This window comes from Athene noctua, chromosome 5 (assembly GCF_965140245.1).
Source record: "Athene noctua chromosome 5, bAthNoc1.hap1.1, whole genome shotgun sequence".
Lineage (NCBI taxonomy): Eukaryota > Metazoa > Chordata > Aves > Strigiformes > Strigidae > Athene > Athene noctua.
The window spans coordinates 56,284,082-56,310,282 of record NC_134041.1 but is presented as its reverse complement, the minus strand read 5'-3'; the positions used below and the strand labels follow the sequence as shown (position 1 = coordinate 56,310,282).

The 26,201-nt window shown below is 43.1% G+C and overlaps 2 protein-coding genes across 10 annotated transcripts; one reads left to right on the top strand and one right to left on the bottom strand.

Annotated features, from left to right (window-relative positions):
- The first annotated feature begins 329 nt into the window (after window positions 1-329).
- On the top strand, window positions 330-10,365 carry BBIP1 (BBSome interacting protein 1). The gene is made up of 3 exons (XM_074907723.1): window positions 330-432; window positions 512-722; window positions 9,436-10,365. The coding sequence occupies exons 1-2, from the start codon at window positions 345-347 to the stop codon at window positions 664-666; spliced, it is 243 nt and encodes an 80-aa protein (XP_074763824.1). The 5' UTR covers window positions 330-344; the 3' UTR covers window positions 667-722; window positions 9,436-10,365.
- Window positions 1,378-20,965, bottom strand: PDCD4 (programmed cell death 4). 9 transcript variants are annotated; one of them, XM_074907713.1, is made up of 13 exons: window positions 20,783-20,965; window positions 16,475-16,621; window positions 15,209-15,324; window positions 11,634-11,930; window positions 10,962-11,056; window positions 9,029-9,142; window positions 8,557-8,778; window positions 8,191-8,288; window positions 6,553-6,667; window positions 5,653-5,760; window positions 4,532-4,642; window positions 3,412-3,551; window positions 1,378-2,101 (listed from the first exon to the last, which is right to left on the bottom strand). In XM_074907713.1, the coding sequence occupies exons 3-13, from the start codon at window positions 15,246-15,248 to the stop codon at window positions 2,041-2,043; spliced, it is 1,401 nt and encodes a 466-aa protein (XP_074763814.1). In that variant the 5' UTR covers window positions 15,249-15,324; window positions 16,475-16,621; window positions 20,783-20,965; the 3' UTR covers window positions 1,378-2,040. The 9 variants fall into 9 exon arrangements, with proteins under 9 accessions (XP_074763814.1, XP_074763815.1, XP_074763820.1 ...); XM_074907714.1 differs by having other exon boundaries at window positions 15,209-15,305; XM_074907719.1 differs by having other exon boundaries at window positions 20,883-20,906.
- Window positions 20,966-26,201: the final 5,236 nt, after the last annotated feature.

Here is a 26,201-nt window from a genome sequence, read left to right as displayed (position 1 = left end):
CCGGACTGAACCAGGCCGCGGCCGCCCCACCGAGCCCCAGGGGCAGCCGCGCTCCCCGTCCTGCTGCCCACGCAAGACGCTGCCCCGCCCGTCCCCGCGGCGGCTGGCGCGGAGCCGTCAGCCCGGCCCCGCCGCCGGGGCAGCCGCTCCCGCCCCGCCCGGGCGCTGCCCCATCACAGCAACTACCGTTCCCGGCGGGCACTGCGCCACGCGGGGAACTGCTCGTCCCACCTCGCGGCCCCTCTCGGACTACAGTTCCCAGCATGCACTGGGGCGCCCCGCAGTGCATGCAGGGAATTGTAGTTTTCCTCGCGGAAGCTGCTCCGGCGCCCTCCGGAACGCGCATGCGTCGCACCGCGCCTGCGCGCCGCCGGGCGGGAGCCGCCATGCCGGAGGGGAAGGCCGCGCTGCGGGAGGTCCTGCCCAAGCAAGGTACCGGCGGCGGGCGCGGCCCGGCAGGTGGCCCGGCCCGGCCCCGGCGCTCACGGACGGCCTTTCTCTCCCCTCGCAGGGCAACTGTCGGTGGAAGACGCGGCCGCCATGGTGCTGTGCAAGCCCAAGGTGTTGCCCCTCAAGTCGGTGTCGCTGGAGAAGCTGGAGGCGCTGCAGCGGGCGGCGCTGGAGGCGGCGCGGCCGCCTGACGGGGCACCGCCATCCCGGCCCTAGCGAGGGGCGGTGCGGACCGGGCCGGGCCCCGCGGTGGTCGTACACGCGACTCGGAGGTACCGCCTTTGTAACGGGTCTCGCGGATTAAAGCCTGACCAAGCACGCAGGAGGTGCTGCTGAGACCGGGGAGGGAGAGGCGGGCGGAGAGGCTGTGCCTCTTCTGGCGTTTTTCTTAAAGTTCCACTTGTCGCTTTGAAGGCGAGGCTTTAAATACGGCTTTAGCCCCACAGGTCACAGAACGCTGCTCTAGGGACAGGCCCGACGGGCGGAGGCGAGTTACCCAGCCCCGCCGGCCTAGGAACAGCTTATGGGGCTCGCTCAGTGCTGCCGTGGTCCCGGCCCCGTAACGGCTGTTCCCGGCACTGCTGAACACCCGAAACCTTAAAACTAAAAAGCTTAAGGGAACAGGAGGCGCTGCCCTATGTTGCTGTAAGAGACTCTTCCCCAGATCCATCTTATCCTTCAGAAAGGGCTTGGCGAAGCAGCACTATATAGACACGTTCAGACAATCTCAGTGCCAGCCCAGATGCACCCAAGCGAGTCACTTATTTTCAAAAATACATTTTGTAAATACTTACCATGAGTTTAATTACTCAGTGCTCTTCCACAGACTAATACAGAAGGGCAATGTAAGATGCACAACTGCACACACTTGAGATCTGAAGAGTTAAATTGTTGTGGGTTTTTTTTTTAAAAAAAAAAAAGGAGAGCTTCACAAAAAAATATTTTTAATATGTTTTACCAGAACTTTTCACTTTTCCTGTTACATAGAAAAAAAGACGAGTTTGGTACAATGGGGGCTAAAACCAACCAGTGTTCTCCCCTGGAACAGATAATTCTTATGACCCAACTCCATTTTCTTGGGCATTTTAAAACAAAGAAACAACAATTTTTCCTCCCAAAGCACAGTATTTCTTCAGCAGCAATGGAAATGGGATCACAGCAGCTTAACTTGACCCTTCTATAAAGCTTTATATAAACCAGTGATTTATGATGACAACACTGTCTTTGAAAGAAAGAGCGGCAGTCAGACATCGATGCAAACATGGAATGATTAGGTCATAAACATATGGCACTTAAGATAGCTTATTTGAAAGGCACCACCACAGCAGAGTGGCCAGTTGTACTATATGCCCAAAGAAAGAAGTTTTCTTTCTGAAATTTATAAAACTATTTAAAAAAAAATGATTTGTACCCAAAACATGTGCTTTTAAAAAAATATGAACTGTGCTAAGCAACTCTTAAAATTTTGGTATATTATATATGTGCATATACACATACACACACTAAAAAAAGCATTTGTGTTTGTATATATATAGATACCTATCTATTTTCCCTTTAAACTTTTAAGGCTTCAGGAGCTGGTTCTCCCATTCAGTAGCTTTCCAGCTTAAGACGACCTCCATCTCCTTCACTCACAAAACGCTTTCTGCCCCTGTAAGAAAGTAGAAAGTATCTTTTCAGTAATTCAAAGTAGCATCACTTGGTTTTTTGCTTATCTATCACAGAAGAATCTTCTCTTGGTCTTGGGGAGTCAAATACAAGGTGCGCAAGTTCAGCAAGATTAGCTGACATTCTTCATCACTGATAAATTGCTTAAAATCCATCAAAATCTTACATCTGGGTTTATTCACAAGAAGCTTTTCAAAATTTGCATTGTCAAATGCTTTCTACTTTGCTCACCTTTTAATGTTCACACTAGCAAAAGATGACAGATTGAAAGCCTAGGAATGGTAGTTTTCTACCCAAAACTTAAAAGTACATAAGCCAAAAATGCCTCTCAACATAATAACTGAAGTATAATCAAGCTTTTGTGCAGTGCTGACTTTCAACCCTCCCACACCCTAAAACTGCAAAACATTTGATACCAACACACCTAATTTTAAGTCCACAAATGGAGGCTGGTTTTGATAATGACACTAACATTACAAAATCTGAATTTACCACAAGCTGTCAAGATGGTTTAAGAAGCCTAACAAAACACCCAGACTGGAAAAGATCTCTCTAACAAACAGAATTCCTGATGCAAATAATAGTTTTAACATCATTATTTAAAAATTTACATGTATTCCCTACAGGAAATGAAACTTATTAATTGTATTGTGACCAGCGATGAGAGAACAGAATATTGATTAGCTACAGTTGAAACAGCATTATTTATGCTGTGAATAAGTAAACAATAACAAACCAAAAGCACTACACCAACCACATGGCAGGCAGATAAAAGGGATTAGGCATGTAGAGTTTATTCCACAAAAGTGTCCTGTTCCTTTTGACATAAACATTACAATTGGTTGTCTCATCTTAGAAGTCTACTCATGCATTTGGTATGTTTAAGCCATTTTTTGAGCAATTTTTTTTCACTGTACCTGACAGTTTCCCACTGTCACCTACATGGATCATTGTGGCACCTAAATCTTCCTTCTCAGTACCACACTGATCTCTACCAAGCAAATCAGCAAAGCAGAGAAGAGGTAGGCCTTTATCCTCTGGAGAGTGCACAGGCGTGCTGCCTGGAACTCACCAGAGGATTAACTTTCTTAAAGTATTTATCCCAGCCTCCACATAACACATTTCACATCAGTGCAGCTTCTTAATAAAATTTTTACCTGTCCAACCCTGTTTCTCTATCCTCCATAGTTTCCACTTCCAATCTGTAATTCTTTGGTCATAAGACCCTGCTCTTTGATACCTACAATGAGGACAAAAAGCAGCACCTTCACCTATCTATAATTAAACAAGTACCTTGAAGGACAGAGATCTCTCAGTGGTTTGGAGATTATTCCAGCCTGAAAGCATTCCTCTACAAACCGCTCAAGCACAGAGTAAGAATGTGGCACATCCAGGTTAATATCTGGGATTTCACAGTAAACTCGTTCATAGCCCTGCAATGTAAGAATTTAAAAAACGATCTGGTTATTCTATGACTTTATTACAATTTTGTAAATACTCTTCCACTCAGAAGATGTACTTTTCAATATAGTTTTACGTATACTATGGATGTTTGAACAAACCTAAAGCAGAGCAGCTGCAACTCAGTGGAAAAGCCAGGTATAATAGCCAATAGCATGGTATTACACAACTACTTACCTACATTAAAAATACTAGCTGAATTTTTAACTTTAGAAGTCAGAAATTCAGACAGTATAGAATGTGTGTGTTAGCCTGGCTGCTATTGCATGGGTAGCAACACATGGAAAGAAAGTTAATTTTTCTTCCATGTAAATGAGGAAAATGTGGCCACAAATGTCTACCATAGGAGTTTATGCAGTAAGAAAAAAACACTGGTGACAACCAGAGATGACTTCATCACTTCCCATCAGCAGCATGGCTGGGTAAATTTTGACAAAAGTCTTTGTGTGGTACCTAGTTTGCCCTGGGGCAGAACAGTTGTCCTATATTCAACAAGAAAAATCATGGATGATTCCAACTGTGTAAAATATTAGCTTTCTAATTTGTAATTAAGTGGGTCCTCAGTGTACTTCTTCGATTACAAAGAACTACTGGATAAAAAGAAAAATTATATTTAAGAAAAATGAAGCTATATTGCAGCATTTAAATGATGAGTTTTAACCACTTTATTACATAGAAGCAGTTGGAAATATCTGCCTGAAGATTTCAAATATTCTGTACCTCAGTCCTCTATAGAACTACTGCTCAGAATTCGTTTGTACTTCTTCCAGTATATGAGAAGTACTGTACATCTATCGGTGACAGACTATATTTGTATGGGATACAGAATGACCATGGAGAATTTAAAAAAAAGTAGCAGTCAGCAACGGGCTACAAATAGCACTTAAAAGAAGGTAAAAACTCTACAAATTTTGGAATATCTTACCCAAATTTCTCTATATGCCACACTTACTCTTTTCATTTGGTCCATAGTAATGACAGAAGACCTCCAGAGAGATTTCAACAAATCCAGTATCATTTTGAAGGTCTTTTCTCCAGTTGACTCCAAAACCATCACAACAGCCTAAAACAAATCATGCAAGTGTTTTAACTAAAAAGAAAACAGTGGTTCAAATACATGTTGCGTAAGCATATGAGAAAAAATACACATTTTCTGGAGAGACAAGTCCATTTGTTATGTGCATTCACAATTTCAGTATAGTAGTAGTATTTGAAAAGAAAAATGATGAAAAGTTATTTAGATAAAGATAAAAGGTATGAAAACCCATAAAAGACTAGACAGAATGAAAAGCATTGCCTTTCTGGCTTTGATTTGAGAGATACATGACTATATCCATATGGTTGCTGCAGTACAGATGGCAATTATTTGTAAAATTAATTTTGTATCTATGGGGGTTTTTTTGTATCTGAGATTTTAGAAGAACTTAGAACTTTAAGGATTCTGTTTTTCTATCATGAAGATATTTTGTAAAAGGAGTCAATCTACTGCAAAGAAAATTTTGTAGTTTGTGGGTGCTAAGGTTTATTGGTAAACAGTTTGGCAGATAAAACAGTACAAATGGAACAGTCTACCAGATACAGCAAAGCTTATCTTTCTCTCATATAGTCTGGTTCTGAAATATCCCAGAGCTTTTACAAATGTAGATGGAACAATTCCACCCTGAAAAGGAAGCTCTGTAACAAAAACAGGTAACACCCATTAGAATACTCAGGTATCAAACTAAAAGGCACCAAAACAGAGCATGGCTTTCACTGCAATTCCTCAGCAGAAAATAAATCAAGCTTTTCTTTTTCAGGAATCTATAATAATCTGAATTCAGCTATTTACCCAGCAACCAAAAATTAATTCTGGTTCTTCCCAGACTAGCAGCAGCTTACTCGTTGCACAACGTGCAACACAAACAAGCACAAAACCCATTAACTTTACATGAAACAGTTGAGTTTTCAAATAGTATCAGAACTCACAACCTGAGCTTCAGATTCCAGTTATATTACTTGCATGTCCACATCAAAGCAAATCCAAACCTGTTGGTATTACTGATAATTATTAAAGGGACTCTGATTTCTCCTTACTTCATATACAAGTTCATGGTGAAAATGGGGTACTTCCAGTTCCTGAAGGCAACGTTCAGCTTCCAGTACATCTCCAGAAAGCAAATATTCTTTCAGCAACATATCAATCTATTGAATTTTAAAACAAACAAAAAGCCCAACACTAGTTAGATACAAAATTCAAAAGCTGACAACTGTTTTGATAATCTGCAATCAACCCAGCAGCAAGTTAGTTCCTGAAAATTGCTGCCAGTGTTTTTATAAATGTTAATTAAATTCAGATGTTATCAGCAACCTGAAACACAGTGTAAGCCAAATACCTATCCACAGTGTTAATACAGACACACAAGCACCAAAAACACTGCTTTGTAAGATGCATATCACCATAAAAGGTTAATATGAGTATGACTAAGTGTATCTTCTCCCCTGAACTCCTTCTATCATCTGTTACACTCATAACTTAGAAATTAGAACATGACCTTTTCCTTTAAACCTGCCTACTTCATAGCATGGATCTCTAAACATTCTGGCTTCTTCCTCTCTCTTTTTTTGAATTATTACTGTGCTTTTAATCACTGATGCCAAAAAATAATAAGTTTATCTAGTTTAGCCAGTTTCATCTTGGCTGTTCTAATTACTTCACCATTTTATATTGTAAGCTCTTAAAAAGCAAAGTGCTTGAAGTTTTGCTTAAAGCAAAAATAAATGTATCCCTGCAATACAGAATATGTACTGGCATGTTCCCACCACTGACAAATACTACAAAATGAGCAAAATTATCTACATCAGTTTTTTAAAACTACTTTGTATAAATACATTTTTTAAAAAAGCCAAAACACTCAAGACATCATTTTGTTACAGGATATATGTATCTCTTCGGAACAGTAAACTCTAGAGAAGAGTTCTGTAGAAGTCAGTTACCTCTTTAACAAGGTGTTTCACAGACTGCTGGCCCCCTCCTGCCCTCCACATGTTGTCTGTACGCTTTCCACCCTTCGTCACACTCAGCAACACAGTAGCTCGGTCCAGTGCAGCTCTAGAAAGCAAAGTTGGTGTTTTATAAAGTTATTACAAAACTTCATTAAAAGACATCTGTAACTTCCCCCACTGCCATTCCTCTTTGAGCAAAGCGACAGATCCCTGGGAAGAGGTCAAGGTTAGCAACGGCACAGGGCCATCTGGATCCAGAAACCAGGAAGGTAGCTCCCCACATCCTCTTTGGGCCACCTTTACACTTTTGGTTACACCATGCTAAGGACAGGTAACAATCCTGTGATGGTAGCAGATCTGATTCATCAATGCAGAACCCAAAACATCTTCACAAGAAAGAACTTAGTATTTTTTTATCCAGAGATGGATTGTTTCTGGGCTCCTCCGAGAATGCAGCTTGGCATGTGTATCTCAAAAGAGGCTTGAGTTGCTTCCACACTAAAGAACAGCTTTTCTACTGAAATACTGTTTTCTGTTTGGTCTACAAAGAATTACGAAGCCTTGAGAATTTAAGCCAAAACAGCACTTCAGAAAGCAAATAATGCAGTTGCAAAAAGATGGCATGAACTAGGGAAGCTTGCCAGTTTCTTGAGAAAAGAATGAAAAAGGAAGTAAGGTGAAAAAAAGAAGACTCAGATCCAGTTAAGCACCATCCATCTAAAGAAGGTAGAGTTATTCCCAATCTCCATACTAGGGGCTAGCCAATAATGGTAACTCTCTTCACCAAGATTTATCAAGCAGAAAAGACTGGCCAAGAAACAGCAAAAGCAGCAAAGCACCCTGGATGTGCAGTATGCAGGCTACAATCCTTCACATCATGAGAGACATTTCTATAACTGACAGACGTTTTTCACAATTTGAACCCTCAAGTTAGGCAGCTAAGCATTTCCCTTCCTTCTCAAAGTACCCAACTATAATCATTACAAATGTAACTTTTAGAAGCTACAAGAGTTCAGCACCTCAGTATCAAGCCTGAAACATACACTTACAGGGAAACAATAATAAAACATGGCTAGTTATTAACACGTCTCTGTCAGAGATTGCTCCTTTAAACTTCCCACCCTGACATGGAAAACAATTACACTTCTTGATGAATAAAGCATTACAGAGAAAGTCTGGGAAAGCACTGCACGAGCTTCAAACCTTTATAAGGCAAAACAGTCAATCCCTTCTGAATTTCACAACATATTTACAGTAGCTGTCCTGATGCTATATATACTCATTAATCACATTAAAGCTATTTCTAAAGACAAAGCTTTCTATAACTTCTTGTTTCAGCTCACTTTTTTTCACCCTCAAACATAAGCTGGACAACAAATCTGACAAATTGAACTCAAATGGATTAATACATTTTTCAAGCACTTTCCATATTTGTCCTCTGACCAGAGTAATTCTAAACTTTGTTGTTTTCACTACAGTTTGTGGGTCTCTTTTGTATCATTTTAAACTAAAAAATAAGACTTTATAGAGAACCTCATCATTTATCCTGAAGTCCTAAATTCCTGATCATCATCTTTGGCATTTGGAATAGAAAAAACTATTTTGTTTTTTAGAAAGCAAGAAGGTTACCGAGCTTGGACGCAATCCACAGTGCCTTTGTAGCCATCTATGTAGGTACTGCTTAGAATCCCATCTCCAACAGCTCTAGCAATAAACTGTCCCACCAACTGCAACAAAACAGAAGCATTTTTAATTAAATGTTGAATTTCAAAGTAGTTCTAAGTAGACAATTATAACATGCTTGGTTTTCAGATTTAATTTAAATGAGCCATCTCAAAGTAAAAACACAGCCTGGGAAATTGGTAGGGGATTACGGACAGCAAGACAATCCACAGATTTCAAAATACAGAGTCTATTTCAGTTTACTTGATCAATTTTAGCAACAATTTAAAAGAAAAAGCTTTTGACTACTAGCATCATACTTTAAAAATATACCTGTGGTGCCCTGGGAGAATCCAACACCAGTTCAGGTAGTTCTTTAAGCAATCTATCGAACGATTTTTCCACATCAGTTTTGCTTACTACTGTCCCACAAAGGTCGGAGATAAGCTTAGAGGTCATTTCCCTGTGACTAGCCTTCCCCTCTAATGCCAAGGAAACAGCCAGCACTGGCACACTGTATTTCATTTCACCGAGGTTTAAATTCTTCAGCATCTCCTAAATTAGATTTGAAAAACAAAACAGATTAAGATTTCATAACTTTTATTATACAGATGTATTACAAATATACGCTTATATTTTTACATATATGCTTCTGCTCATGTAATTAATATAACTGCTTAGGTATTCTTATTGTACATTTCTTGCCAACATCTCTACACACTCATTTCTAGCTAGCAGTTGCAATTCCCTTGTATGCTACAGGTTTGCCCCCTAAAATAAAGAAGTAAAAATGCATGCAACGTACCGAAACTTCGTTAGTATCTCCGTGTTCAAAATACTCCTGTATGATTGGTGTTAAAGTTTTTTCAAATGCTCTTTCATCCAGAGGTAAAACTACTGTTTCATAGACACAGTTCTCCTATTTTAGAAGACAACAAAAGCATATACCCTTTTGTAAACAGTACTGTCTCCTCTTACATCTTACACAGTGCTAATAGCATCAAAATGTATCTTCTAAATCCCTAATGCTTTGGTCTTTGTAGTCAGTATTCTGCCAGAAAACATCAGACAGTGTCTCTACCATTAAAGTGTGGACAATGCTGGCTAAATATTATGCTGCTTGTATTTTGAATTTACTGTTAGCTGAATTCAACTGAAAGGCTGAATTTACTCTTTCAACGATGGTAAACACTCCAAAAATTCTCTTCCTAGGATTCTGCTGACACCACATGAATGCAGAGATCAAGCACCCATGTGCTACGTACTGAAGGGAGACCAACAGAAACTCCTGCCCCTGCCCAGCAGTTGTCTGTGCCACAGCACAAGATTTAACTTTCAGCATCTTCCCCTGCAAGTGGCACTCCAGTCCCCAACAGCAAGCCTGTCCATTTTCTCTCTTCCTTAGTGACTGCATGACCAGACAGGTGGTAGCATGTACAAATCAGAGAAAAGGCATTTTCAGAATATTTGTGAGTGAAGACATTCCCTAAGGGGAAAAAAGAATCACACGGCAACTGCCTCCTGCTTAATGTGGTCCTGCAGAGTTCCAGCACAACCAGATCTCCCCGCCATAATTCAGTTCCCTACTCCTCAGACTAGTGAAGTAACATGCAGAGCAATACTACAGATCACAGAAATCCGAACAAAGACGTTTTCCAACTAAGGCTCATTGGAAAGAAGCTTTCTGTGACCAGGTACAGCTGAAGCCCCAAAGCCTATCCTTCCATCACATCAGTCTCTGTTTATAACCTTAGAAAAGCTAAACATATGGAAGTTCCACAGAATATTTATTCTTCATTAAACTTTCTTCTACGCACTCATCAGCTTAATTTTTAAATAGCTGTCTTACTGTAAAGCGTTGAGTTGCAGGGAAAAAAATGATACTGGAAGGTTTTGATATTCCCACATACCATCCTCTCAGCAGCTGTGGCTACAGCAAACCCCTGTTCGCAGGACACCACCATCACTCTGCTTATGGTATACTGAATTTACTTATGGTATACTGAATTTACTTATGGTATACTGAATTTACTTACAGTCTCACAATTGGATTCATCTCAGAGACTTTCGTAATTTATGTTTGTAACCTGTATTTCCTTTCCTCAGTGATTTTATGTTATAAAATACCCTTTGTCCAATGAGCTTTAGGGTTGTTTTTTTTTTCTTCCTGATAATATGACTGCAGGGTACAATCTTCCACAACGTATTCTAAATAAATGCATGTGAACACAATACCCAGGCTATCAACTACACACTAGTCTGAAGTGTTTATACCAAGTAGATACAAGACATTGGCAGGGTTGTGAATATAGGGAAGAAGAAAAATCCGTAAAAAATACCGTCCCCTACTAAATTCTCGACTTTCTCAAGTCTGTCTTGCGCTTTTAACATGGTGCCTGTTTGCAATGTAGAGCAGCACTGCAACATTCACCTACAACATTCACCTCCATGGGAAACGGTAGTGAAGAACGCACCTAGGAGAAGGTGCCGAGTCTGCTGCCTAGTCTGGCACAGGAGGAGGGCTCGTGGAGTAAGATTTGTGAATATTACACTGTGACACTTCCACACCAGTTGTCTTTAGCCAATGATCCATTTTTTAATAGAAAAATGAGTATTTAATACAGCCAGGCTGACATTCACATAACTCACAAGGTCAAACTTCCATTAATATAAGCATCGCAACAATTGAAATCAATAAAGGAAATAAAAACTAACACTACAAAGAGATATTTGCCTACCTGGTCATCATCATAATTAGGATCCTTAATATCTACTTCTTCCACGTCATACACTTGACCTGGTGTTCCCCAAACTCCTTTACCACCTGCTCCACCTGGTAAAATACAGGACAGTAAGCAAGGACCACCAGTTTACAAAGAATACTTCTGAGTTCAACTCAACTCTTTCACTTAGGAGTGATCTATCACTGCCTGTGCTCACCTCCTGACTCATAACAATATATGCTGAAAAGGGTGTGTTCGCATGGCATGTTCCCACTTTAGCAACCAGTCTTTTCATCACTTTCCAGTAAGATACTAGAAGCAGTATGAAACTGCACAAGAATTACTGAAGGCTGAAACTGTACTTTCAAACATAACCATGCTTTATGTTTGTATTAGTAACAGTCCTGTGAACCATCAACATTTCAAATTTGTGCATGAAATCTGCTAAGAAAAGGTACTTACCTTAACGACAGAAATTAATTGATGATACACATATAAAATTTTCGGATAAGAATGCCACCTACTATTAGCTCCTACTGCCACCTACTATCTAACATAAAGAACCAAATGTCTGCACAGAGACTGCGGTTTATGAAAATGATTCCCAGTAGAAAAAACCCCAACAAACACAACTGTGTTTTGGCTAGAATCTTTATCACTCTCCTCTCTTCACTCAGCTACACCAACCTTTCTTTGGTAGACCTCTTCCCTTTCCAGACCGGGATCGCCTGTCCAGGAGTTTCCCCTTTGGGCTCGTTGGTACAACTCCAATCTTCAGTGTCTCTCCATTGTCACTAACAGAGTCTCCTCTTCCAGAATCTCTAGAAGAATTTTTCCTCAACCGTCTCTTTGCTTTAGCATTTATTTTGGCTTCAGTAATTGAAGTTGCAGGAATCCAATTTCCATTGATTTCAGTCTTTTGTTCCTCGGACCCACCATTTTCTTCATCACCGGAAAAGGGAGCATCACTTAGATTCTCAAGTTCTTGAAAAGGAGTCAGAGGAAAAAAAAAATCTGATAATAGTTTTGAACAGTTTTACATTAGAATACCAAAGCACATTGCATTTAAAAATGATTACAACATGAAATAGAACTCTTATTTCCAGTAGGGTTAAGGCAAATGATGTTGGTTTTAAAATACATCTACACATCACAGTAATAAGGAGTTCCTTATTCCTCTGCACAAACTGTCTACAATCTAAACAGAGCATATGTCGAGTTGGAAAGCCAAGGAATAAACCATTCATAAACAGGTAAACCACAGAAAACCACACCCTTGGTTAAACAAAAACTATCAGAACTCCTCAGTGCGTAAGATCTAAGTGCCTAGTTCTCACTCCACCCACTCATCTCTTGATTTAGAAACAAACAAAATTGTCAATACAGTAAATTCTGTACAAACTCACTAATGTTAACAGACTAGTCACCAAAGTGAAATTAATTTCCCAAATCATCAACCAAGATTCCCCTCATTTAAAAAATTTCAAACACAGCTCACCAGCTGGAAAAGCAATCATTTAGACTTAGAAGAATACAAAAGCATCACTACTTTTATTTTTAAAGTTATGGGGGGAAAAGTGCCATTTAATACAAAGCCTAGAGAGTTGGGTTACTAAGACTCATAAAATAAAGTTTTCTGAAAAAGTGTGATCTCCTCTATGGATTGGCCCTCACTGCAGCTCTGTCAAGACTGTTTCTGAAATGGCCACAGTTTATTCCCCAGAGCAATCATATGTAATAGGTAACTAGCTTTGTTTCACACTCAACAAAAAAAATCTCTCACAACTCAAGGATCTGTAAATGTCTTAGAGCACTGAGAAGTGCAATAATTTCACTCTTTCAGGAAGTTAATGCACAATTAAAATTTGGATCTGAAGTCTTTTATTTCACAAAGTCAGGATGTCCCCCACCTGAGGTTCAGCAGAATGCCTTACTGAGAGCATTATGAGCAAACGCCTTCCTAAGTTCTTCCCCTTCTTAACCCATCAAGATAAAAAAAGCACCTGGGGACCTATTTACATTCCAGTTAGTACACTGTACTCCCTGCAAACTGCAACATACACATGCAGAGAGAACAGCCTCAGCTCTCTGTTACACAGTCCTTCTTTTCCTGAGGATTCAGTAGAGTCTCAAAGATAAAACCTGTAGCCCCAACCGTAGGAAGTTCAATGATGAGGCACACAGAAGAAGCTTTTCCAGCTGTGTCAAGACTGCTTTACCAATGCTGTAAATGAATATGCCAAAATATGAAGAGTATTTTAAATGTGTATTTTAACTTATCTGAATGTATTACTTCGCCATTCCAATTAGCAACATTCATTTGGCAATGCTTCTCAGAACTGTATTTTTTCAATTCAAAACAGGTTCGTGAAAAATTGTTTGGAAAAAAAAAGTGCACTAATAAAACATTCCCAACCTCAAAGTATTTACTCATATCAAAGAGGATACTACACTACAAAATGAAAAAAGTTTGATGCAACTGCCTTCTTTGTGATCAAAGAAATAACATTTAGATACTAGTGTTCACAGATGTAAATGCTATAGCTAAACAATAATGCAGCCATTCCAGTCTAAGCTTCATCTTTTCACTCATTACTCCCACAAAAGCATTTCTTTTATGCTTGCAGCAAGCTAAAAAAAAAAGTCCAGGAGAAGGTTCCCTACAACAAGCTTTCTCAGTTTGCCTAACATTTTAATAAAACAATGAGAGATTTGCATAAAGCTAGCAAAGGGGAAAAAAAGCAAAACCAAACAGAACAGGTTTCCTTCCTCTCATTCCCCAGGGAGACCCCATCAGCACAACCAGCTCATCTCAGACAAATTAATTTAAATTCTGCTACATGTCCACTCCTCCATGAATGTCTTCAGTTTAGACCTACAACCTGGCTGTGCAGGAGCTACACTCTTCAATGACCACTTCTTCCTCAGTTTCCAAAGAAAACGGCCAGCCCTGAATCTGACGACTTAGGATAAAAGGGGAGGCTACAGTCCAACCTCCTTAAATAATCCTGATCTCAGGGTCGAGACTAAAGGAAATCCTCCTCAGGAAACATCCAATCTGTAAGACTTAGTATTTCTCACTGTGTTACTAAACTTTTTTATGTAACACTATCGCTTCCAGCGATCTTTCTCCATGCTATGATGGACAGGCCCTCCACTACTAGTTAGGCTGAAAAAGCAGGCTAAACAGTCATACTAGTTTTCAACAATTTTCTAAAATAATTTTATAAAAAGTACATAAAAAGGATGTAGATCTTCCTTTCATCTTCTCACTTTTACACCATATAACATATTCATACACATATATAAGCAGTAACAGAACAGTGTTCTGTAAACTTTAAGACTTCGCTTACTATATATTAAGAAGTTATCCAGATTTATCTTGTTACCCTAATATTAAGCCTAGCAGGCACACTTAAACTCTGTGCTTTTATGGTGCAACCTGAATTAACAAAGCATTCAGCAAGGACTTACCTACACACAAATTTAATTTGACCAAATAAGGTCAATTTAGATATCTAGCAGTTTCCCACTTATTATCCAAATATAATCCTAAAATGCTGATAGCAATGTATCTTGTACATTAAACTAATTTTGGTTTAAAATAAGAGGTCATACAGAACATGTTGGCCCTTCAACTGCATTACATGCCATCTATTTACAATTTTTTTCAGGAGAACACTTAAAACCTATAAAAACTCCTTGGTATAAAAAGGTCAGTGCAGATCACAACCTTTGGAAGACACAGAAAGCAACATGAAACTGTGTTAACTTGACTGCATCATAAAACATACCTGTGATATGGACAGTCAGTCAATTTTAGGGCAGTCTTTAACACATATTTGGTAAATTTTTCCCATGCCAGCCCACTTACAGTCACGCCTTTCATCATTTGTTTCCTCTAAACTAAACAGCTACATAAAAGCAGAATTTGTACCTCTCATGCACCTACACATTTCGATTTTGAGCTTATTCTTTTCTTTACGACAGCACTACTGGGATTCAGATAAGGAGTCCAGAGTCACTATTATTTAGTAAGTTAAGAAATGTTAACTTTAGGATTTTAGCAAATTTTGAAGTAAATGTAATCAAGCAGAATGCTATGATATATAATTGAAAGAACTATTCTGTAAATTTTTGATAAAGATTTTTTTTTTTAAACGTGCTATTAAAAAATTAACAGGCGATACAGTTTTTCTAAAACGAACACTTCAGGTCAGCTAAGAAATTCTGAGTAAAAAAGTACTGCATATATTACTTACCTGTTGGGGTAATATAAATGTGCTCCTTTTCTACTTCCATAGCTGCTTAACAGAACTGGCCGTGAAATGCAAAGTCTTAACGTCTTCCCTTCAAGGCCTAAACAGGAATGGAGAAGCTTAGGGGAAAAAAAGCACTAGATCAAACCTTAAAGAAGTAAAAAGCTGCAAAGGCTTCACTCACAAAATACAATGCAAAACTGTGTTGGTTTTTTTTAAAGTTATAATTAACTATCAGTAACCACTGAAAAGATCCTGGGAAGGTAAATGGTGTAACACAGACAGCACCACCCTCAAACACATCTATCTAAGCCTTGATGTCTTGGCAGCTGTCAGTTCTGTTGCTTATAAAGGAGGCACCAGGATAAAAACCGTTATTTTAAGGGTACAAGCCCTTCGTATGCAGCTTTTTTTAGCTGATAAAAGTCACCTCTATCAACTTAGACTGTCCTGTTCTGCAAAGTGGTTATCTATGTAAGCATACAATATCAATATTATAATTGCATCCACAAGAGAAATATTTTTCAGGTGAACTATACTGATAAAATGGTACCAATTTATCGAGTTCAGACCGGCCCTTAGAAGACAAACTAATTTTTGTTCCTCCCCTCAGGGACTCAGCTTTTATATTTTACTGTACGTGTACATACAGCTGTCAAGCTTTCGCATCTGTGCTTCTGCACCCTTCAAACTCTCCTTACAACCACCATTCAATCTGCAAGGGATAAAGTTGAACACTTCCCTTTTTCTGCTACTCTCTTTCTCCCTCTTCCCAGCAGCTGCTATTCTACAAACCACCCCATGTCACTGTGAAAGAGATGGCATCATCCATCTTTTCTGTGTGTATGCAAAAAATTAAGCAGCTTGAGAATCCCCCACACACGTTTTCACCTACAAGATTTTCACAAATCACTTCGCAGTCCTGTGAATTCGGTGGCTTTTTTTTCCCCTTTCTCATCCTTTGCTGCCCTGAAAACAGCTTACCGTTGAGTACCAAGATTGTGACACCAAACGACTGCACTCCCTTCCCCTTTTCTTCTCTTCCCTTGTTTTCCCCTCTTATGCCCACTCGCCTTACCACAGACCCATTAACTGCAAATGATTCATCACAGACCGTTGGCAATAAAGAAACTCTGGTTTAGGGCACAGCATCAAGCTGTCATGATCTTGCATTTCCTAATGTCAACCCAAACAGTTAACAGCTTTGTGTCACAAGAAGTCCTCCCTGCCCCACACCATTTTTTTAGATAAACGTTTTTTCTGAGTTACCTCAATCAATCATTCAGGAGTTCTCAAGTGTTCCCAGTCACTGTTGGTTGAGAGATTATTTGTATGGATCTCAGCCTAATCTGAGCAAACTACCTTGTAAGAGCAGTTTTATTCTTCCTAGTGGAATGTTCCATCAGTTGTCCACCTCTTTGAAAAAGAAGACAAAGGACAAAACCTGTATTTAATAACAATCATGACTTTCATCATTTGTAATCAAGTCCTAAATTTCAAGTGTAAAAATACTTTTTTCCATATAGAGCCATAGTTGAAACTCTCCACCTATGGCAACATAATAAATAGCAACACAACTTCCATATGCTGTCTTTTTGAGATTCAGCACCCTGCTTTGTTCGTAAGGAGAATGATGGAATAACTGAGCTTTACAATTCATGTTTGTCATACTCATCAGGAGACACACTCTCAGTTTAGCAAAGTACCCTCTCACTAACTCAAGCCAACAGGTCTGCTGGAGTTTCAGGATGCTGGTATTTATCACTGTATCCAAAAAAACCACTTTATATTTTGCAGTTATACCACACAGTACTACCAATCAACTACAGAACACAGTTTGAAAACCTGCATTAAAAACATCAAATAACCCCATTTTAGATGTAATAATACAGGAACAAAATGCACAGAAGTAAATTTAAGCATCTGCAAAACAAGAACGCTGTGAGAGACCTCAAGATTAATCAGTGACACAAACAGTACTTTTAAAGTAGTTCAGCAGATAAGGGTACTTGCTCAGTCACTGAAAACCACCAGTAAGATATGCTAAGCTACAGGCAGACACTGTCTCTATACTCACCACCACTGCGTGTACTTTTACATAAGCAATTCTACCCCACGGGGTGAACAGCAGCAGATTAACCTTTAGGAACACACGCTGCAGAAGAAAGCTTCCAAAACTCCTCAAGACCTTACATCTACACAAAACATCCCCGAAGAACTTCCACACAGCTTACACGACTTGCCCCCTAACTTAAAGCGCACACACCCCATCACCACAGCTCTGGAGACCCGCAGACGCCAGCTGTTACTCTGCAGCCACACGCAAAACCAGACAGGTAAGACCTGGCCACCCCCACACCCCCTGCCGCTGCCAGAAATCAACGGCGGAGCAACTCCGGCCCTTAAAAAAGGGCCTGACGGAGGGCTGACGGCCGGTGGGGGCACGGCTGGCGCGGGGGCCTACCGCCACAGGCTCGCACGGCGGGACAGGCCCGGCAGCGCTGGGCCCGGCCCGGCGACCGAGGCGCCCCCGCACCTCACGGGATGCGCCCTCGGCACCGCTGCCACCGCCGGAAGCCAAGGCCGGCTGCCACCGCCGAGGGACTGGGAGGCAGCGGGGCAGCGAGCGCGGGGCGGGGGCCAGCCGGGGGGGGAGCGGCTCCTCCCGGCACCAACCGCCGCTCAGCCACCGCCCGCGGCCTGGCCCCGCGCCCGCCGCCTGCGGGCAGGGGGACCCCCGCGCGCCGCCCGCGGGACCGTTACCGGCGGCGGCGCCCCGCGTGCCCGGCCGCTGCGCGCCGCTCGGCCCCGCCCCCTGGGCCGCGCGCGCCCCGGCCTGCTTGTTTTTGTTTTCTTCCCCCCAGCGACACGGCCGCCAGCGGCGCCGCGGATTGGCTGGCTCCCGCCCGCCGCCGCAGCCAATCGGCAGGCGGGGATACCGGTGGGCGGGGCCGGGAGGGTGTTCAGCCCTCCGGAAAAGGAGCGGGGGGGGGGCGGGGAGAGGGCGAAACCATCTGGGGAGCGTCGGCGGGGGGGAGCGGGAAGGAGCCATTGGTGCGGGGAGGGGCGGGCGGCAGGGGCCCGGTTCGCCGGCACAGCGGCGGGTGCTGGCGGCGGCCCGGCCGGCTGCGGGCGCGGGGGAGCGCGGGGTGAAGGAAGCACCGCGGGGCCTGAGGGACTCAGGCCCGTACCGGCCCGCTTGGGACGTCAGGCCTGGGGACTAAAATAAAGGTGGTTTACGCTCTCCGCGTGGGCCTATCGCACACACCCCAGAGCAGCAATTCCCATTTCCCCGTCTAACATACCCCACTCCGCTCGCAGAAGTGCACCAGCTCATCATCTCCCGACTTCTTAACCTTTAGGAGGATCATTAGCATTAAGTGGCTTGAAACATCCTTTTAACAGAACCTTTTGACCGGTTTGGGGTTAGATCTGAAACGCCAAACGCCGGGATGTGGGAGAAGGGTTGTACCCAGAGACGATGTGAGGGGATGGGCAAGTGTTTGCAGGCCCAGTGACTGAACCGGACTGGGAAGACGAGAGCCCTGCGTGCGCATGCAGCACGGACAGCTGTGGAACCCTCGACAGCTGTGCCTGCCCCCTCTTCAACATTGTCTCCTCCTTTAATTACAAATCAATTTTCTTTCCTGAAGCAAAACCATCGGAAAAAGAATGTATTACCTCTTCTTCGCGCTGCTCTCAGCTAACACGGGGGTTTCAGACCTTTTGCTCCCTCTTCGCCCAAGACCCCTCTCTTTACCTTCTCTTCAGCATTGGGTGTCACAGGACAGGGGTTGAGGCGGGGATGGGAAACACCAACAGCTGCCTCAGAGCTGGCAGACAGGGTTCCTACTGATCAGGCAACCGACAGGTAAAAGGTGCTGCAGCCACCTTCTCCACTGGCTGAAACTCTTTAACACAGTGCAGGTTTAGGATTGACAGCTAAACCATGCATATCCATCCACAGCCTTCCAAACTTTCTGCCTTATTTTAGTTTATCCTATAAGCGCTGCCCGAGGCCGGACACCTAATTAAAGATGACAGTCTTCTTTCATTGTCATGTATTTTGACTCCATTCACAGTCTCTCCTAAAAACCCATCTAACCTTTTGTTTTCTCTCTGTTATTTGTCTCTCCGGAGAGCTCAAGCAATAGCAGACCAGTGCTGTGAGGGAAGCCAACGCAGATCTCTCCTGCTTTAGTAGTTTTGCATTGCAGGATTTTTCAGCTGCCAGCAAGAGAATCCTCCTCAGTTAATAGGTTATGACTTGACTTTTGTAGGTCTTTAACATATTTTTTCCAGTATAACCCGACTCCAAATCAGTGTACTTTTGACCAAAATAAAAGCCAAACTTCCCTTATGTAAAAGCCTCTGAATTTATTACTGGCCCAGCTCTGCATGAATCATCAAAACTAGGTTTAAGAATTAAAACAATGGCAATCTGTTAAAAGAATGTGCAGCACGATTGCTGTATTTTTAATGATAAATACTTTCCTTATCAGACAAATGACAGAAAGAAAATCTTGCTCATGAAGACACTAAGTTACAGACATTTTCAAGTCAGGACAGTTCAGCATGCTCACACAAGACTTTTTTTCACATGCAACCTAGAGGCAGCCTCAAAAGATGTTGTTGCCCCATCAATCAAAAAATAACTTCTAGTTTGCTCTTTGCACCTCCACTGAGTAGCACGCACCAAACAAACCACTACAGTGTCATCACTGAGATTCAGAAAATTAGCTATTCACATAGATCATGGAATTCAGCTTCCCCTGCAAGACAGAAGAAGGGCTTTAAAGAGATTTTTCAGTGAAGAGGAAAGAGGTGGCAGAGAAACTGAAACAGTAACCAGAACCTGCACAAGAGAAGATGCCACTAAATACCACATCACTACATCATGCCAATTACACATTTTAAAGCACCGTGGAAAACTGCTGGAGGATTTTATGGTAAAATACTGGAATGGATCACTTCCAAGAGGCCCAAAAGCTGGGTCAGTAATCAAAAGAAGATGAAAACCATCCGGCACACCTCCAGACAAGAAATGGTGTGGTTTTAGTTTCGTCTGCTGAATGTCTCTATTAGCAGCTGGGTTATAAATCAATGAAAATCTCATCTAAGTTTGACTGCACATACTTTCTGATTTCTAAAGCACTGTGACCTGAAAAAGGGCTGATGTGCACGAAAGATTATTTGTATTTTTCCATTGCACCAGCCGGTCTGCTAAAAGATATTGCCTATTTTTGCCTTTCTAACCTCAAAACCGCCTGCAAAATTTAAAAGACAGCTGATCACATGCTGATCTCTGAGCTGCAGAGACCTGCTTGCTCCCTCCCGGCCCCCCTCCCCCAGCCATATTCATAGCAAACATACCACCAAAATCCCCATAAAAACAAAAGCGCAGGATTCCTCCTCCCACAGGAAAAAAAAAAAAAAAAAAAAAAAAAGCAAAAAAAAGCGCCCCTCTTTCGACCGTTTCTGGCCAATTTGCAGCTCGAGGCAGCAGTCTGAGGCTGCGCAGCTCAACGCCCGCTCCCCGACACCTGCGGCCGGGGGTTACCTGCGGCCGGGGGTTACCTGCGCCCAGGACCTCCGGCCACGCCGACTGCGCCAAGCGGGGACCCGCCGGCCGCTACCGGGCCCCTCCTGCGCTTCCACCCCTATCGCCACCGATCACCTGCAGCGAAATGCTTGCACGGAGGCGAGCAGGCCACTTTCTAGCCGCCTTCCTTCCTTAGAGCCTGCTGGGTTGTTTTCAAACTCTCCCCTCCCTTTCTCACATGCTGGCCAAGCCCTCCCGTAACACCCAGGGGAGGAATCCATTGGCTGAAGTTCCCCAAAACGCGTGGAGCAGCCCTTCCCCCAGTGCGATGCCTGGCGCACAATAGACACGCCGTGTCTCCAGTCTGCCCTGGCCAGTTCGCTGCCGGCCTTTGGTTTTTTCATCGAGGTTTATCTGAGCTGTAGCTGGGGTGACTCATGTGAGTCGCCCGGCCTCGGCACCAGAGAGAGCAGTGAAGAGCAGAGAGTTGTGTTGGGTTAGAAACATCGCAGAGCACGTTCGTTGCGCTCCCCGCTGCGCATTTTTCAAAGTTTTACTTTCTGTTTTAAATATTTTCGATAGGCAGCATCTGTGCTCCTGACACCTCAGCAGTGCTGTTTGATTACAATCGAGTCTGTTACTGTGTCACTTGGAATATAAATTTCCACACATAATGCAGACAGCAAAAATATATCTGTTAAATCTGCTCTGTTCAGTTGCCTGTCTCTGGCCTTCTGCTTTCTCTTCCTTCAGCCTGCTTTTATTTTTGCATCTTCTGCAAAGGTGCCTTCATAAAATGAACTGCAAGCGCAGCAATCCCATTCTTCATCAGGCAGCGTCAGCTCCAGGTTGAAAGGATACTAAAACACGCCTTCGCTTTTTTTAATGCTCAGTAATTAGAGTTGCTTTTGAACATCCTCCTAGAGCTCCGCCGGTGAGCTGGGAACGGGGCTGCGCTGTGTGTGCAGTGCCTGTCGAGGCTGGGCACCCTGGGGACGTGGAGGGGTTTTGCCCGAGCATGGAAACTGAAGTGTCACCCACTGCGATGGCTTGGGATAAACACTTTCCACAACTACATCTTTCCTGTCTCTATCGTGGCTTTCCAGGACTGGCCCCTCACACCGCACGAAAAGGCAAAAAGCCTTCCTTCCCTCTTCATGTTTCTGAGTACGCCCTTCTGGCAGAAGTGTTAGAATTGGGTTTGCTTTGTAAAACTGTTCCAGGCATGTCTCCTCTGTGCTGCAGTTGTCATCTGTTCATTCTTGCCTTAACAAAAGGCAATCATGCATCTGAAAAGACGCTTTACTGGAAAGGGCTGAACTTGTGAAATATGCAAAAAAATGGGAGTACTTGATTTAAGAGTTCCAGACAGTGAGTTCATTTAAAAGCTAACAACCAGAAACACAAAGTACTGCCTTTACCTCAGAGTAATTGTCCTTTTCTACTGGTTTACTGTGGGAGAAAATCTTAGGGAGCAATTTATTAAAACAAGGTGTGTTATTGCCTTGTAATTATTATTTGACAAGCTGAGGTCCCGTGATTAATAAATCATGTGCCTGCTTTTTGTGTGTGTATAATCACATGCTCCATATTTATATTGACAGAGGGTAACAGAATATTTACCTTTGTGCATAGGACTGGCAGGAACTTCTGTGCTACCTGGTCTTCTATCACAAGCACTGTGTGGTATAATCCTTTTCATAAACTTATCAAGTTCTGTCCTCAGAGTGATTTAATATTTTGCATGCACGACTGCAATGGGGGAGCTATTCCAGAACCACATTGTCAAATGGTTAGCAATGCTCTTCTAACCCAAACATCTAATGCCTCTTTGATTATCTGTTCTGTACCAGCACTGGCCCTTAGCACCATCAGCTCTTCCCTCTCCCTTCCTGGGAGTGTTTGCGCAGAGAAATCACCCTGCTCTCAGCATTCGCTTTGCAAAATGAACAAGATACCCTCTCCTTGAGCACACCCCAGCCTTCGCTGCAGCCTTCGCTGCACCTTTCCTGCTGCCTTCTGGGATTGTATTTCTTGCTTCCTTTCCACTGTGTTGTCAAGTCAGTTATTTGGTGATCGGAGTGTGAGCTGCCAGCTAGACTGTAGGAAAGGGTTTGGCCGTTTGTACCTGTGACTGCCACTTTCTGCTGCTGACTATTTTTTTTGGTGTAATATCTCAAGCCTCCTTTGTCCTGAGGTTGCTTCATATTTTCTGTCATCAGCAATTTCACCAGTTCTCCGTTAACATTAGTGCCAAGCTCATTTACAAAAGCACTTTGCCAGATCTCCAGGAGTGATGTTTAACGCTCCCATGGTAACTGCCCTCCAGCCTGACAGCCATGTGCTGCTCTCACAGCAGGTCTCTTGTACCTTGTGCTAAATCACTTCTCCCTTTTCTTAAGAACTTTCCACATGGCACCATATGAAATGTGCAATTTAAGTCCAGATAGGCGAGATCCACCCCATTTCCTTCACTAAGCAAATGGCTTGCAGTTTGCCTTACCCAAGAAAGATAGATAGGTTTGATAAACCCATTTAATCTCATGCCATTTACCTCTCTCTCTTTTGCTAGCCTTCCCTTCACCATTTTTTCTGAAGCTTTCCATATACTATTAAGCTGAAACCTTCATGCCTGTTCTTGTCCAGATCAGTTCACTTCTTCTGTACAGGCTCGCTGTGCTCCTGTCCCTGACTGAGGGACCTGTTAAAGACATCGGGCCAGTTCTTCCAGAGCTCTGGCATGTGGATTAGCCCGTTCCTCTGCCTTCAGTGCAGGAAGGAGCCCTGAGATTTTCTTCTATCCTGGCCGCGAACATTTCCATACCCCCATCCCATTAGCTTTCTCATCTGTGGTCACATGATTAACATCCTCAGTGAAAGTTAAGGCAAAGTACAAGTTTGGGTTTTGCGCATACCTAACACACATTAACCTCTATCCCATGTAATCTCTCTTTTTCCTTCCCTGTTTTCTTCAGCCATATGCAACCAGGAAAAACATTTTCCCATTTTTATTAATATCCTTTAAAAGTCAAAACTCTGACTTGCTTTTGAGACATAGCTTTTATACCCGATCAGTTATTTGCTTTTTAAAGTAATTCCTTCTAATAACTGCTCGGTTTTGGTATCATTTTTGAGGTTGGAATTCATTCAACTGCAGTCTCTGTCTTCAAGTTTTTCCCCTCGCCTGGGTTTTATCCCCAGTGAAGTTATACTTAATTAACTGGAGTTTTATCCCCAGTCTTGGAGTCTCATCGCAGTAAAGTTTAGACACGTAAATCCCCCAGCTCCTAAGGAAAGCTGACTATATGGATTAGTTCCTGTTATTTATTTAAATACACCCCTTGGGAGTCTGAAGCTGTATCAGTCACACCTGCCTTGATCACAAGGATATAATATTTTAAGTGGGGTACTGTTTATCATTTAAAAACCTGAAGCATCTCAAGTTTCCTAAAAAAAACTTGACCAAAGTGGATTTTCCTGATATTTCTAGGGTAAAAATAAACAACACAGTGGAAGAGCAGAAGTAGATCAGTTGCTCTTTTTAGAAATATGTTTTTTAGCTTAAAAATAAAACTCTGCAAGTCACCTTTTGTGGTAAACACCAACAATGTCTTTTACCTCACCAGGGCCAAAAGACCCAGGTCAAGGCCTTCTCCCAATCAGTGAGGTCTAGAGGTCTACCTGCTTCTCTTCACCCTGTTTCACGTCTTCTTTTTTTTCTCTCTCTCTCTCTCTTCTCACTCTTCCTTCTGGATTTCCTCCCTGCTGACACACCGTCCCAGAGTCCTGATACTGGACTGAAGTCAGAGAAGTGTCAGTGTACAAGGGCTTGACGTTTTCAGCTCTCCTGCTGCAAGGCAAGGAGGTTTGGCACCCAGTGTATCCTGCAGCACAGCTGGCTGAGCCAGACAAAGAGCCTAACATCTTAGAAATGTATTTCTGATCTCCTGGCAGGTGTCTGCACATATATCCAGGCTCCTTGGCAGGTTTGGACCACCTGGTCTGGAGGAAGACGGTGCTGCCGGACATTCACTGTAGCCGGGGCTGTGCCGATATAAGCAAAACCACCCCTGGCCCTCACCACTTCTTGCGTAGTGTGTTCTGGGGTATCGAGGTTGAAGTGTCTCTAGAGACGTCCCCTGTCTGGGAAGGTCCTTGTAGTCTTGCTGCATGTGTACGGCCAGCGGGCTGGAGGGAGCGTGCTGGAGATGGGCACTGCAGTGGCGATGCTCAGCCCAGGGGTGCATCACACCACCCCTTGCCCTCCAGGTCATTGGGTGCCATGGGCTCAGCCACGCTGTGCCATGGCAAGCTGGACAGCAGCTTCAGGTGCAACAGATCCCACAGCAACCCCTCGGCGGTGTGCATTGGGCTCCTGGGGGAAGGAGCAGCACTTAGGAGTGGTGGATGCTGCTCCCATCCAGGCGCCTCCTGAGCATTGTCCAGGCTGTGCTGACCCCCCAGGTGGGCCGAGTGCTTCCTCCATCTCTGCACCCCCCAGGGAGCTGGCGTGGCACAGGAGAAGGCAAGGTGTGTCCTCGCATTGGGGCATGAGCCATGGAGTCAGCACTTCGGGGCCGAGTTCCCACCTCTGACGCCGACTTACTGCATTGCATGACCTAAGGCGAGTCACTTAGCTGCTTTCCTGCATTTCCTGACTCTGCTAAATGCCGGGGATAATAAGTAACTTTGTGTGAGTGCTACAAAGCTTTGAAATCTTTAGATGAAAAGGTGCTGTATAATTGCAAAGCATTTTTAATAACGCTAATCATTCGCTTCACTCTGCATTGCCCGTCAGTCTCAGGCTGGAGCGCTGCAGCAGCCACTGGCGCGCAGGCAGTGAGCATCAGGCTTTGCTGGAGGATTTTCCTGAGTTTGTTCCCGTTTTGATCTCGTGCTGGTCCAAACAGGAGTCTGAGCTCAGCCCAGGACCTGACAAAAAGCTGCAAACTCAGAACAGTGCCTGGCCCTTGCAGAAAGGGGCTTTCTGGAAAGAGGGGATATTTGGGGGAAGGGATTTAAACAGCTGTGTTGACAACACAGACAATAGGGATCTGATTCAAGCTGAGGGGGGCTACGTGAAAGGCAGCACGAAGCTGAAATTAAAGCAACAGTGAAGAGGAACGAGAGGGAAGAACGGCAGATCTCTTGGTCTGAAATGCTCCCAGTTTGGAAGCAGCCGCAGCCACATGTCCCAGGAGGTGCCTGGCTGGCACCAGCCTCCTCTGCATCCCAGAGAGGGCTTTATACTTTTAAACGCACTCTGCCAGGGCTGCAGGGACCTTCGGGGACAGAGAGCTTGAGTGTGAACATTAATCCAGAGGATTACAAAGGCAGCACTTTTGTGAAGCATTGCAGCCAGAAAGCAAGCAATGAGGTTATCTTCTTTAGTTAGGCCTGCAGAGCTGATGTTTAACCACAATGTTATTTTTATTTGATTCACTAACATGACAG